Source organism: Coenobita brevimanus, chromosome 63 (genome assembly GCF_032717465.1).
Source record: "Coenobita brevimanus isolate Jiangsu-jjx chromosome 63, ASM3271746v2, whole genome shotgun sequence".
Taxonomy (NCBI): Eukaryota; Metazoa; Arthropoda; class Malacostraca; order Decapoda; family Coenobitidae; genus Coenobita; species Coenobita brevimanus.
In genome coordinates, this window is record NC_137016.1 from 42,966,266 (window position 1) to 42,981,273 (window position 15,008).

The window sequence follows — 15,008 nt, forward strand, 5'->3', positions numbered from 1 at the left end:
CTCAAAATTTGAGGCCATCAAAAATTGCCATAAAAGTTCCAAAAGGAAGAGATACACAAGTGAGGAGTCAATTACACACAAGATAATGACCAAAAATAAAATTCCACTATAAGTGTCTCCCAATAGGTGAGGGAGAGAATGAGAGTGGGCACAAGTAATTTCTAGAGAAGAAAAAAAAAATCACCACTTAATGAACATCTGAAATACAGTTCAGAATTAGTTAGAATTATTTCACAGTTCAGAATTATTGAGAATTATTCCAGTAAAGGATGACATATGGATAACTAAATTACAATGCTGATTAGCAATAGGAAGGGCAATACATTTACGGCTTTAAAAAATCGAGGTTAATGAATATGTGCAGTTGTGCACTGCATAAGTCATTGTACAGATGTAAACTCTTGTGGTTATATGAAGTGCATAAAGAATTGTAAGACTGGTAAGTAGAAATGTTTGTGATAAAAAAACTTACAGAATTTTTGCACTGCAGGCAGACAGTCAACTGGTGAGGGCAGATATCACTTTCACTCCAAAAGAGAACACATCTGTTTGGATTATGCTTATGGTCTGAAAGTTCTCAAGCAAAGAAATATTCGCTGGAACTGAATGACCAATAACATTCATATACAACAAAACTGTAAACACTATACTAACCAACAGTGCTGTATTAAATCTTGACAAAACTTCTGACATTTCAGCACTTGGGAAATTGTATTTTTGCTTTATGTTATGGTAATCTTGCAACATTATTCAGTAACATCATCATAGCCTCTTACTCTAACATTATAGGATGTGATATATTTTAGCCAATCATCTATAATATCTATCTATCTATCTATCTATAGCCCGACGCCCTAATCCCGCAAAGGGTGGCCGCAGACAAAACGCCTCCAAGTCACTCTGTCACCCACCATTTGACTCCCCTCCCCCCAACTCACCCCCCCCTCCCTCATATACCTCTCAACTCCATCCCTCCACCTCATCCTCGGTCTACCCCTCCCTCTCCCTCCCTCCACCTCACCTACATACACCCTCTTAGTCAGTCTTTCATTCTCCATCCTCTCCACATGTCCAAACCACCTCAGTGTATTTCTCCTAATCTTTTCAACCACATCCACATCTACCCACAACGTTCCTTCACTTCTTCATTCGTCAACCTGTCCCTCCATGTCACTCCACATGCTCCTCTCAAGTAACTCATGTCCACTGCTCTCACTCTTGACTTGTTCCCCTCTTGCAAGGTCCACGCCTCACTTCCATACGTCAGGGTAGGGATCACAATACCATCATGCAGTGACTTCTTAACTTCCATACTCACCTCCCTATTTCTCATCACTCATCTATAATATGAGTGACTAAAATGTCTTTTACTGTTTTCATGAAGCAAGATGTACCTTAGGATATCCTGAATGCCCCATTTCCATATCTATGGAGTATGGTTATCTCATTTCCATTAAAAAAAAAAAAAAAAAAAAAAAAAAAAAAAAATCTTAACTTTCGAGCAAATTTCTTGCAAAGGGTACAGAGGAGCTCTGTATCTCTCATTAGTACACTAGCCCATACCTTCACTCTCAACATAATTTTTTGAACTTTAATATTTTTAATGCATGGGTGGGGATGGTCACTAGGAAAGGCGTTAAAGTAATTTAAGATGAGGATCATGGTTTGAATGAACATGAGTTTCATCCCAACTATGGCAATGATAGCTCAGTTTGAGAATTTGAAAGTGTCAAAAGCAGTTTCATCTAACTTCTACAAGCTTCAATTATAAATCCTTAACATATACTTGTTAAGACTAATATAGTATATACATTATACATTAGATGGCCCACACAAAACTCACTATAGACAAAACTGATATTAGTGTCCCACTAGTGACATGTGAAGGTGTGCAATCATCTACTGGTATACAGAATGCCTTCTAGGCCTCAAAGAATGGGTTTCTTAAATGAATGTCAGAGTTGGACAAAAGAAATGGCAAATGTAAATGCACATTCTGTACTACCCACTCCAACACACAAGGACAGCAAGTGGTCCACAACATTAATGGGCATGCTAAGTTTCTTGCTGTATTATAGGGTGCTTCCAAAAAATGGTAACATACGTGTGGGTCTAATGTTTTTAGTGAAATAGAACTGAGAGTACTGGTACAGGAAATCCTGATAACCAATGTATGTTCATAGCTTATGAGTCAGACTCCACTTGTTCTTTACTACAGAGGCAAGGTTTGCTGTTATTTCAGTGATCTGCTAAGAAAAGTTAGATCTTGAAACAATTTATTATAATGGGTGGTAACCATATCACCAAATGATGGAGCCTGGTGGTTCAGTGGGTAATTAAGTCACTCCAATCAGACTGAGCCTGTGCAGGTTTACATCCAAGGGATGGTTGGAGATTACTGCTCATGTAATGCCACTCAGGGATGAGTGAGACTGGTCACTCTCATCTTAAATGTCAGGACCAACTTGCCTAGCCCCGGGCTCTTACACTTCTCATGGGGCACCACAGGAAAAGTTGATGATAATGATGATATTATTTGCATAAACAGGCGGTCCTCCACATTCGCGGATTCAACTTTCGCAGGTTTCACAGATTGCCCCCCTGTGGAGCCAAGATTCCGTTTGTGGCCACAAAGTGTAGCAGTGCGGACACTCGGGGGTCATTTTGCGCCAAACTAGGCCTGTAGAAAACCACCGCGCTCTTCTGTCTCTCCCTCAGTCTGTGTCCTGTCACTGTTGCGGTCGCTTCACTTCCCCTACGCTGCCATGCCAAACCTCCTGTAACTTCATTATCATGCCCAACAATTATGCTCTCACATGTTCAGGGTATCAAGTGCATTGCTGTGCTATTAGAAGAGTGAATTAGCACCCAACTATGCAATTTACTTGTAGTAAGTTTGTCCCACGCGTGTCTGTGTTGTCCCGCAAGCATGGGCCCCAATCTCTGGAGATGATGTGGAGTTTACACACATGTAGACTCCTCATGCCATGCAGTTACACTCCACATCATCTCATCCAGTCATCTGTCATCGGTAATTGCATGGCTAATCATCTTCAACATCATTGATGTCATGTTCATCACCAACATCATCATCACCACAAGTTGTCAGAGTTCATCCACAAAAACTTCTGGGGCAGTGGTGAGTTAACTCTGAATTTAATGGGTATGGTTGTATGAAGTTGGGGTAAATATGTAGCTGATGATTGCCCACACTCACGTGGATGTGCACAAAATGCACTCAGTCACTCGAGTCTGTGGAAGTCACCAGGTACATATTTACCTTTACTGAGTACAACCATACCCAATCAAAACTTATTTGTTATTAAACTTTTTTATACAGTTGGTCTGTTACTCTTTGTAAAATTTTATGCTGCTTTCAGATCCCAGATATGGTTTATTAGGCACAGTATGTGCACACTCACTCACATGGGGTGCTTTGTGGCTATAGGGGTATTTACCATAGGGCATACCAAACATTCAGGGAAATTCCACATTCGCAGGGGTCTATGTCCCCTAACCCCTGTGAATGTGGAAGGCGCCTGTATTTTGTATCAAACAATACAGGTAGGGTACTTAAAACTGAAGTGAAAACTCACAAAACCTATACATCATGCCCTGTATTCCACATAAGTTATTAACTCCTGCCTGGCTGTTTCATATAACAAATGTAAATTGTGATTCATATGCGGCTTGCAGCTTGGTCCGTGCAGACCTTCACTGTGCCTCAAATGCGGTCTTTAGCTCTACAAGGGTTAATCCCTGCGAGCATGATCATATATTTAGTGATGTCTTTCACTGATTATACCCTCATGGATTGAGGTGGGGGGGAGGAAGATATTTATGTCTTACATACCCAGAAGTGTCAATGACTCACGCTGATAAAACTAAGCCAGTAATGGTGATATACTTCTCGTAATACTTAATTTTCCAGAGGATTCATTTAAAACTATAACAGATCTACAGAGTGAAACATACAAATACCTACTGCTTAATAATAGCTAGCAAGCATAATATAATGAGCTAGAACTATTTATTTCAGCCAGATTAAACCTTCCTTTCATAAATCTTAATATTACATGTAAATCTTTATATAAACTGTACAATATATATACTTTAAATATACTGTACAGTGTTAATTAACAGCTTAATAAAAACTTATATTAACAGACAGTCATACAATATAACATAAAATTATAAAAACACACTTGAATAAAACATAGCCATCTTCAACAATGTTAATGATATGCAGCAGTCTCTAAAATCCATATTCCAATGGATAAAGTTGTGCTTACATTAACCCCTTCATTACAGACATTTTTTTTCTATTCTCTTATTGCTACTATCAATTTTAGTCAGCCCAGTGACAAGAATCAGGTTCTGAAAGGGTTAATGGAGAGTGTTTCTAACCCTGTCACTACAGCTCGTGTCTCAAGAGCTAACAAAATCGTCTGCAGGCAGCAAGTACCAAGAGTCAGCCAAGAAAATACATCATCGGATTCAAAGAGTTAGGGATATTCAGTGTTTTTGGATAACAGACTTCTTGAAGTATGCCAATAAAAACATCCTATGTACCCACACAGGACTGAGATCAAGTTCAAGACCTTGAGGTCAAGGCCAAGGCCTTTACAAAACCACGGGGTCTAGGCCAAGGCTGAGGATGATCCATTTCAACAGGCTTCGCAGCCAAGGCAGAGGCCTTTCATGGGAGGCCTCATGAGGCCTAAGCTTAAATAAATGTGGTATGCCACTGTTGCTTTCACAAGCTGTTGCCCATTTAAAACAAACTTTTACGAATAATATACAATGATTGACAGTCATGTTTCCCTTCTTCACAAGTATAACTAGCATATCATGCACAAACCTGTTTCTCCAGTAATGATATACACTGGCAGGGTCATGATTCAGTTTTATATACTATATACCTGTATGTTAATTCAGTGTCCTTGCTGGGGGGGGGGGGAAATATCCAGCATTCTCCCACTCCAACCCCTCCCCTTCACACCCTCTTCTCTGATCATCATCCCCTTCTCTCTCTCTCTCTCTCTCTCTCTCTCTCTCTCAGCTGCTGCATTAAAGCATAAGTAAATTTATCCACATACATCACATACAAGGAAGCACTAGTATGACTAGGCTATAAGTATAAAGCATGGATATCATATGAGAAGACTTGATCTGCATAATGGAACTAATCAAAAGCTCTGTGATTTTTAAAAGAAACAAATGTTACATCATCTCACTTGCTTTGCCACCAAGTCAATTTTCTTTATGAGATATTAATGTTCCTGCCAAGCCCATAAACCTTTATCTACACACCTCTTTTGCTGCACTGCCTCTAGCCCTATGCTTTCATCCCCCACCCCTCTTCACTACCATCTTTCCTCACCTCTCTGCACCCCACCTGCACTCACATACATTTCCTCTTCATTATTTTCCAACACTTTATCTTCTTTTTCCAACACACTATTTGTCTTCTTAAAACTCAATAAGAACATCCGTATTATCCTTATGTGTATAACTTTTTATAAATTTACAATTCTATGTACCAGTAATGGACAAAGCAAAAATCTGACAGCTGCTGATTGGTGAGGTCAGCATTAGGACACAGAAGATGCTCAGCCACAGAGTGTGGAAGAAACAGAATCTAAAGGTGAATGTAGGGAAGAGTAAAGTGATGGTCTTTGAGAGAGGTGAAGTCAGTGAATGTACAGTGAGGTTGGATGGTGAGGAATTGGAAAATGTGAGTACGTTTAAGTACTTGGGTAGTGTGATGAGTAAGCATGGAGGTTTGGAAGGTGAAGTGCTTGAAAGGGTACAGCAGGGAAGAAAGGTTGCTGGTTCTTTGAAAGCAGTGATAAGAAACAGGGAAGTGAGCATGGAAGTGAAAAAGTTACTACATGACAGTATTGTGATACCAACTCTAACGTATGGAAGTGAAGCTTGGACGTTGTTGGAAAGACACAAGTCAAGAGTGAGAGCAGTGGAAATGAGTTATTTAAGAGGAGCTTGTGGAGTCACATGGAGAGACAGGCTGACGAATGAGGATACAGAGGAGCATTGTGGTGTGGATGTGGATGTGATAGGAAGCGTTATGAGGAACACACTGAGGTGGTTTGGCCATGTGGAGAGGATGGAGGGTGAAAGACTGACGAAGAGAGTGTATATGAGTGAGGTGGAGGGGGGAAGAGGGAGGGGGAGGCCGAGGATGAGATGGAGGGATGGGGTGGAGAGGTATATGAGGGGGGTGTGAGTCGGGAGCGGGCAGTGAAATGGCGGGGGACAGGGCGACGTGGAGGCGTTTTGTTTGTGGCCACCCCAAACGGGATTGAGGCATCTGGCAATAGATAGATAGACAGAACTAAGGCTGATAAATGGGGAGCATCACATGGCCCTTCCAAACTGCTGGCAACAAGTGGGGTGACTCACAACACGGTGTCATGGTAGGAGGATATGTGACGAACCAAAAGCAGGCAACCAGTTACATAAGTTGCATAACACAAAGGAGACAGCCTGGCACCATCAGCCTGGTACTGCATGTCAGCATACATGTTTACATAAACATTTTATTGTTTTCCACAAAAGGACCTACTGGTACTATAACTATTCTGTTATTTATTAGATGTGAGTGTGAGATGCACTGACGGATATAGGTGAGATAAATTGTTGAAGTTCTTATGGAACAACACAAACAGTATTAAACTTTTGCACAGCTGCCAAACAGCTGTAAGTAAAACACCTGTAATGTCTCATATATGGCAATCAAGTTCAGAAGGCATGTGTGTCAATTACAATGATGCTACAAAAAAGGCCACAGTGTAAAGAATAATTGATTTATGCAAAGTCTGTTAGTCTGATGTAACAAAAATTTTTAGCTAAGCATCAAAGAATATCTTTTATGTAGCTAGCACTGCCAGTTTATGGAAATAAAAGTGTTTTATGGAAGGAAGTTGCAAATCATCCTTGTGGTATTAAACAAAACTTTTGAATGTAGTATCGTGATCTCTAGTTTCTTTACCTCCCTGGTTCAAGGGAAGTCAAAGCCAAGACTGAAGAAACACCAGGAGAGCAGACATAGTTAGTCTAGCAGGCTGATAACGGTTCATGATGATGAGGTGACTCAAACACGTCAAGCCCAACACTGTCAGTCACACCTGCCACATAATCCTAGTCATGGAATATGACCAAAAAATTTGTCATGAGAGGTACCTGAAAAAGGCAGGCACTCTTTCAATGCTTCCCGGTTTCCCTTGCATCATGTGAACATGGTTCCTGTCCAAACTATCCTCTTCAGAGTGTTCAAAGTACTCTCAAAGCAGCTATGTGGTCTATGATTATTACAACAGTGAATCAACTAATTCAAGGTTATTGTGGATTTATCGATATTATACACAGATTCTTCTTGTTGCTTTCAGCTCCTCAGTGGGTCTGACTAGTCACTGCTTCAATATTAGCTAGGTACTTCGAATGTACTGGCAACACTCTGCAAAAGGTAGTTTGGACAGGAACCAAGTTCTTACCATGCATGGGAAATCAAAAAGCATTAAAAGAATGCGTTTAGTTATCTAAATGTCTTCTTCCTTTTTCAATTACATTTCATGACAAATTTTTCAGTAATACTCCATGACTGTGGTTATGTGGTAAGCATCTGTGATAATGTTGGGCTTCGTGTGTGTGACTCATTCCATGATCGTGGACCATTACAAGGCTGCAACACTAACTAGTAACTACGTCTGCTCGCCCAGTTTTTCTTCAGCCATGACTTCGACTTCCCTTGAGCCAGGAGGGTAAGGAAACTATAGACTGCAATAGTACCTGGCATATACGTCTGCAGTTCATGTACATTATTTTGAACTGCAGCTTGTCAAAAACAATTGCCAAACTCGACTGTGGATATTTCAGTAAACCACTCTTCACACTATGGTTTCTCTTGTGCCACCAGGCAGACGACAGAAATGGTAGCTGCAAAATGAGTGTGACTGTCATACTGTGTATGAAACATTACATATGGATGTATTATCTCCTTTAAAGCAATCACATTATTCACATTCTGCTGAGGTTCCCTCAGCAACATACAGACTCTCACCCACAACCAGTCACATCACATAAATTTCAAACCTTGCACTCCAAGAGCCTTCCACAATTATCCCTGTGCATGAAGCACTGGGAGTGAGCAGGTCACATCTCTAAGTAAAGAATGTGGTACTCCTCAGCTCTACGGACCAGCTGCTCTTCAAGATTGGTAAACAAGGCTTGAATGTTCGTAGTGCTCTACAGTATAGCTGCCCACCCATATCAGGCACAAGGAAGCTGACTGCTACAAAACATACAGTACAGGTGATCAAATAAGTATCAGTACACATTTGGTGCAAAGCACTCTGACACCATGAATGGCAGTTAGTGGAAATGAATGATGATTTTCCCTAAGCTGGTAAACTGCCTATATCAAGATGCCATATATCAACTGCCTGTGACACTGTCCAACTGATATCATTATCATACGCATATTCATATGATAAAAAATTATGACATAACAATAACTATCTTGGGGCTTCACAAGCTATTTTGATCATTTAGGATATCACTGTACCCTACCTCGGTGATACTGATCGGCTGCATATCTACAGTCCTTAATAGTTATTAGGTATATAACTATGGAAAATCTAAATTATTTTTACTTCATTACATAAAAACTCTGATAATTTCTCTTGCTAAAGATAGATAAATGGTGACTGTGTATCAAATTTTTTTTAAAGTTAAATTTTTAATGAATCTGCTTGGATAATCTGTGTAAAATGGTAAAGTCAATTTCACATTACCCCAACTGGGGCATAGAGCCCAAGGCTAGGTTCCCACAATCCATTATATTCAAGGGTATGCAATCAGAGTTCAGTATTTCCTCAGAAAGGAAGAATGTGGTATTTAAGGTGGCAAAACTGATGAAGAGTGAAAACAAGAATATCAAAGGTGAGCAGTGTGTGAAGAATGATGAAGGAAAGGTAGTGGTGGACAGTGAGAATATTAACCCCTTAATAGCCGTCAGCGTTGAGCAATGCTTTATCATAAATGTGCTAGTGACATCAAATTAGTGTGAGCTATAAAAAATTGAACAATTATGGGAAGGGAATGAGGGTCACTGGTATATTTACCCGACCCTATTCTACCATCCCACGCACTCAGGCAGTCACTTTCTCCCGAATGTTTTTACCCATATGTTTACGTGTTAATGGCATATAAGCAGTTATTTTGTGATATCTTCTGCAAATCACAGTGAATTACAGGATGAGTTTAGGAAGCTAAAAAACACTGCCAGGTGCCTCAGACAATTCTCTTTACATTTGTATGAAAAAGAAATCAATTTTAAAACTTTGAAAAAGTCGTCCCGGGGCCGGCCAGGGGAGCACGCAAATTTCTGAACCCTCGGCCATTGGAGGGTTAAAGATACCTGGAGACAGCATTATAACCAGTTGCTGAATAAGAAGTCTGACTGGAACAGGGAAGCTTTGGAGTCAGCAGATCCAGCATTTGACCTCTGGCCTTTGATTGATGCTGCTACTGTGAGCAGGACAGTCAGAAGGATGTAGTTTGGGAGGGTGTAGGTGTATCTGGGTTGACTGCTGAAATGCTGAAGGCCTCATGAGATATAAGAGTGGGTTTAGCTACTGATCTGGTGAAAATAATTTTATATGAGTGTGCTGTCCCAGATGAATGGCTAAAGATTGCGACTGTAAATGTCTATAAGGGGAGGGAAGGGTGATGCCTTGGAAAGATGAAATTATAGAGGCATAAATCTTTTGGACCAGATAATGAAAGCAATGGAGTCATGCAAGGCACAAGAAGGGAAAGAGGGAACAATGATGACATGAAATTTGGGTTTAGGCCAAGCAAAGGTACCAATACATTGTCTGACCTGACAACTTTACGAAATATAAATGGGCTGGATGAGGGAGCTATACGTTGCTTTTGCTGACCTGGAGAAGGCCCTTGACAGAGTTCCTTGGAAGGTGGAGATGTGGGCAATGAGAAAGCACGGGATCGAGGAGTGGATGTATAGAGTGGTTGTGGCAATGTACAAGAGTGCTCACATCCAGGTGAAAGTGAAAGGAGCTTTGAGTGATGAATTTTCCGTGAATGTTGGCGTGCGTCATGGGTCAGTCCTGAGCCCTTTATTGTTATCATGGAGTTTGATGCTCTCTCATGAGACATCAGAAATGGACTCCCATGGCAGGTGTTTGTATGCCAATGACACAGTATTGTCTGTAGACATGAAAAAGGAGGTGGAGGAGAGATTTAGAAAACGGAGAGATGGAATGGGGTACAAAGGTCTGAAAGTAAATGCTGATAAAACAAAAGTGGTAATATCCTGGGCTGGTGATGGTACTGACAAAGCAGAGGGAATGTCAGTATGTGCAGTTTGTCTCAAGGGTGTGGGAAGTAATTCTACCTTGTGCACTGTTTGTGATAAATGGGCGCATTAGTGATATTGTGGTATTATGAGGTAGACTACAAAATAATGCTGATTTCATTTGTGTGGTGTGCTGACGAGAGGAAGCCAAGATTGAGAAGTATGGAAGGACTGTTCCTGCTGGAGAGTCTCACGAGTGTGTGAAGGAATTTTGCTATTTAGGGACATGCTATGAGCTGGAGGTTGGGCTAGAGATAGCTCTGTCGCTAGGGTAAGGAGTGGTTGGAGGAAGTCCAGGGAGCTGTTGCCTCTCCTCACGCTGAGAGACTTCTCTCTTGGCTATGGAGTCATTGTATGCAGCATGTGTAAAGAATGTAATGCTGTAAGGTAGCGAGTCCTGGCCAGTAAAGGGAAGAGGATATTCGTGGACTCTAATGTACAGGAATGACAGTGATTGGATGGATCTTCAGTGCATTCTTGAATGTGAGGCCTAAAGAGATTGGGATTAAGACTGAAGAGCTGAGAGAAAGGAAGGGACTTGACTGTATTAGTGTTGTGATAAGGGGAAGTAGATTGAGATGGTTTGGGCAGATTCATTGGATGGATGATGAGAACTGGGTGTGGAAGGTGAGAGGTGTAAACCTCAAGGGTACAGCTCGATGCAGATAAAAATAAGACTTGGGGCGAGGTCATACAGTATGACCTCCAGGATAAGGGACTGAATAGGAAGGCTGCCACAGATCGTGCAGCATGGAGAGGTGCCAGCAGGTGATGAAGGTCGACTCATGCAAGCATGTTGGAGCCTTGATAAACAAAATGAAATTAAACATTACAGGACAAAAAACCTCACATCTCTTGGGGACTGAACCTCAGCAAGGCTTTCAATCTAACTGGGGTGCTGTAACCATTAGACCACCCTTTATACATGATGTATATACTAGTTAATATGAGTCTAATCTGAAGCTAACCTACACAATGAATAACTCTATCACTCTGTTTGTCAAGTCACTGATGAAGCAGTTTCCTTGGATTTGACTGTACTGGTACTGTAAGTACAGCATGTCAATAAAATGAAAACTTTATCTTACAGTAAGCATACACAAATATAAATATGTGCAATTTACCTTAATACATCAAACAAAATGGCATCAAATTTTAAAATTATCAGCTATCACAGCAAGCATTTAAATATCTAAATTAAACAAATGAGGTATCACAGTAACACAATATGGGCTACAATGTGTACACTATCAATGTCATGACTCATACAATCATAACCACCTGGAACTCCATCATAAGATTCTACTTTATTATCAGTATCAAAAACTAAAACACTGGACAGTAGGCACCATAAATTTCATAAATATTTGTAAAATATTTTAAAGTAGAAACTATGAAATATTTCTTTCACAAAGCATACACTTAACAGACCGTAATGCTAAGAGACATAAAAAAACTAGTGCAGGAGCCACCAGTTAGCCAAGTGTACACAGGCTCAACTTTGAGCACTATTAAATGACTTCTATAGGTTTTGTACACCACTGGTATAAAATGAAACAAATAAACCTTCTAAAACTCAACATGACCCTAATGCAACAGGTCTCCTTAAAGCTTAGTTATTATCATTATGCAGCTACAACTCTAGCAGACTTTATTTACAATTAGAGGTATACATTAACCAAGATAAATGATTGCATCTGTGTTTTTGCCAAGGCAAACTGATTAGGATTAGTGCTTTGTTACTGCATTAGAGGTATATCTGTTAACATTCAGCTGAACATCTTTGACTATTTTTTGTTGATTTGGTTGAAATTGATAATATTCCATGCAGACGAAGATTTTGTAAAGCCTCTAGTTGACATCATTGGTACTGACCCTGAGGACACAGAACATGAGTGTGTAAATAGTAACAACAAACCCTTTCCCACCCACTGATGCATTAGAAGGAGAGTAAAATCTATGTTGTTGTTCTTCTACAGGCATAATGTTAAACAAAAGGTTATAAAAACAGTAACCTTAAAATGATTACCGTAATACTGAACAAGTGGTTGGGTAGTTGATATCCAGCTGGCAACCACTGCCTGATATTATTATTATTTAAAAAAAAAAAAAAAAAAAAAGCTTGCTTTTGAGCATGACTCAAAAACATTACCTGTACTAGTAATTAAAACACAATTTACAGATTAGACCTAGTTTGCCATAAATACAGCTGTGCACTAAGCACTCGCAAGTCCAGCACAAAAATGTTGTTACACTTTACTGAACAGTGGGAATGCATTTTTGCAGAAATACACCAGTCTACATCTGATTAAAATACAGAAGTCATAGAGTTCTTCTACAGTACAAAGAATAATTTGTAATACAGCATCAGAAGTGAGTGATACCTGTTATTCTTGGAGACTGACAGTGACTGAGCGAGTATGTGACACATTATCCTTCAAGCTGTCTGAGTCACGAGTGGAGAGGGAATACTGGTCTTCCGCACGCCGCTGATCACAGCTCTCATCACCTTCAGCTTCCTCAAGCAGAGGGGCACCTGACATGAGAAACCAGCGAAGTATGTAGTGGTAAATACTTACATATCTCCAGTACCACATTTCCCTCCTCTGGTTTCTAATATTCCATCTATCTTATGCCTTAATCCCATAAGTTAGGGTGGCCACAACAAATCGCCCCCATGTTGCCCTGTCCCCGGCCATTTCACTGCCCTGCTCCCAGCTCACACCTTCCTCTCTCATATATTCAATTTGTAGTAAAAAAAATAATAAAAGTGGGAACAGTAATCCCTTTAAGACCCAGACACCCAAGACCAGTACACCCCAAGTCCCTGACATCTTGGGCTTGGGTCCATTAGTCCAAGTCTCGGATAGTTCCCTATGATATGTGGACATCTGGGACACCAAAATGGCCAAAAAATGTCAAAATGCAAAAATAAAAAAAGGGCCAATATGTGTTCATCCCGACTCTAAATTTGCCTCGCGGTGACGAACAACTGTGTTTTGGTGCTTAGTTCTGGCGACGTCTGCTACAGCGCTCCTGCATCCTCCCCATTTCCCGCCTACCTACCATTGTGACTGCACGCTCATCACCATGGCTGCCCACATGCTCACTTCTGTGGTGGTGCCCTACCTGCTGCAGGCCCTGCTGTTCCTCTGCTGCCTCTTACTCGTGTGTGTGACGATGGCCCCGCCACCCGAGAAGAGGAAATGGGTGGTTCTGACTCTGGAGAAGAAGAGGGAGATATTGGACAAGGTGAGCGCGGGATGGTCGACCTCCCGCATCTTCCGTGAATTCAACTTGGCCTGCTCTACCTTGTTTGACATCAAGAAATCTCAGGACAAACTCACCCAGTACATGGCAGACTTCACATCAAAGACCAAACGCAACATTCAGCGGAAGATTATATACCCTCCCAGGTTTGCAGAAGTCGACCACTCCATGTTGATCTGGTATCTTCAGCAATGTGCTGCTGGTGTGCTGGTGCATGGTATGGAGCTGAAGGCTGCTGCAGAGAAGTTCACAGGGCTTCATGACTCCCCAGACTTCAAGGCATCCAAAGGGTGGCTCTTTGCTTTCAAACTGCGACATGGCCTTACCAACCGTAAGGCCCATGGCAAAGCTTTGGACGCCAACGAGGAGGAAGTACGAGTAGAAGAGTTTCGGCAGCAGGTGAAGGGCTTGATCGACAGGGGCGCCTCACTCTCAGTCAAGTGTACAACGCTGATGAAACTAGTCTATTCTATCACTCGGTGCCAACGAACACCCTGGCAGAGGAGACGGAAAAGCGTGTACCTGGACGCAAGCTCTCCAAGCAGCAGATATCTGCTTTGTGTTGTGCCAATGCTAATAGCATGCACCGGCTCAAGCCAGTTACTGTTGGCCATGCAAAGCAGCCTCGGTGCCATCGTGGGTTGTTGGATGTCCTTCCTGTCATTTGGTACCATTCTGTGAAGGCTTGCTTCACAGACAAGATCTTCAAAGACTGGTTTTACCAGCACTTCGTCAAGGAGGTCATTCATTGTCAGATGAAGACATTGGGAATCCCATGCAACTAGGTAAAGGCTCTCTTTCTCCTGGACAATGCACATGTGCGTCGGTCTGACTAGGAGTTGGTGGCTGAGAATGGCTGCATTAGGTGCTTGTTCTTACCACCTGATATGAATGCTCTCATCCAACCAATGGACCAAGAAGTAATCGTGGCAATGAAGAGGCTGTACCGTTGGAAGTTCCTGGATGAGGTGATGGTTGTTCTCGAGGACGAGGATGAGCGCAGGGAGGGACGGGACATGCGAGGCCAGCGGACTTTGGAAAACCTTCGTCGCTACAACCTCAAGTCAGCCACCTACAATTGGTCCAGTGCATGGAGGGAAGTCCCTGTCAAGACTCTGGAAAGTGGTTGGTCTTGTCTGCTTCTTGGAGCCAATGTGGTGCACGACTTTCTAGGTTTTGACGTGGATGATTTCCATGTGCGTCTTCGTGCGACTGGTGATGAGGTGGATGTGGATGAAGTGAGTGAGTGGTTAGATGGCGACGAGGGCGATTCTGTGTATCAGATCACGTCTGATATCGACATCGCATCTTCTGTTGCCGGTACAGGTACCCAGCTGAA

General features: G+C 41.6%; 1 protein-coding gene across 1 annotated transcript in view; it reads right to left on the reverse strand.

The window, feature by feature from the left end:
• Positions 1 to 12,786: 12,786 nt before the first annotated feature.
• The window catches only part of LOC145404452 (complement component receptor 1-like protein), a 57,025-nt gene continuing 54,803 nt past the window's right edge, over positions 12,787 to 15,008 (reverse strand). Inside the window, exon 13 of the mRNA XM_080275970.1 lies at positions 12,787 to 12,935. Coding sequence (XP_080132096.1) covers positions 12,787 to 12,935 — 149 coding nt within the window. The remainder of the gene's footprint in view (positions 12,936 to 15,008) is intronic.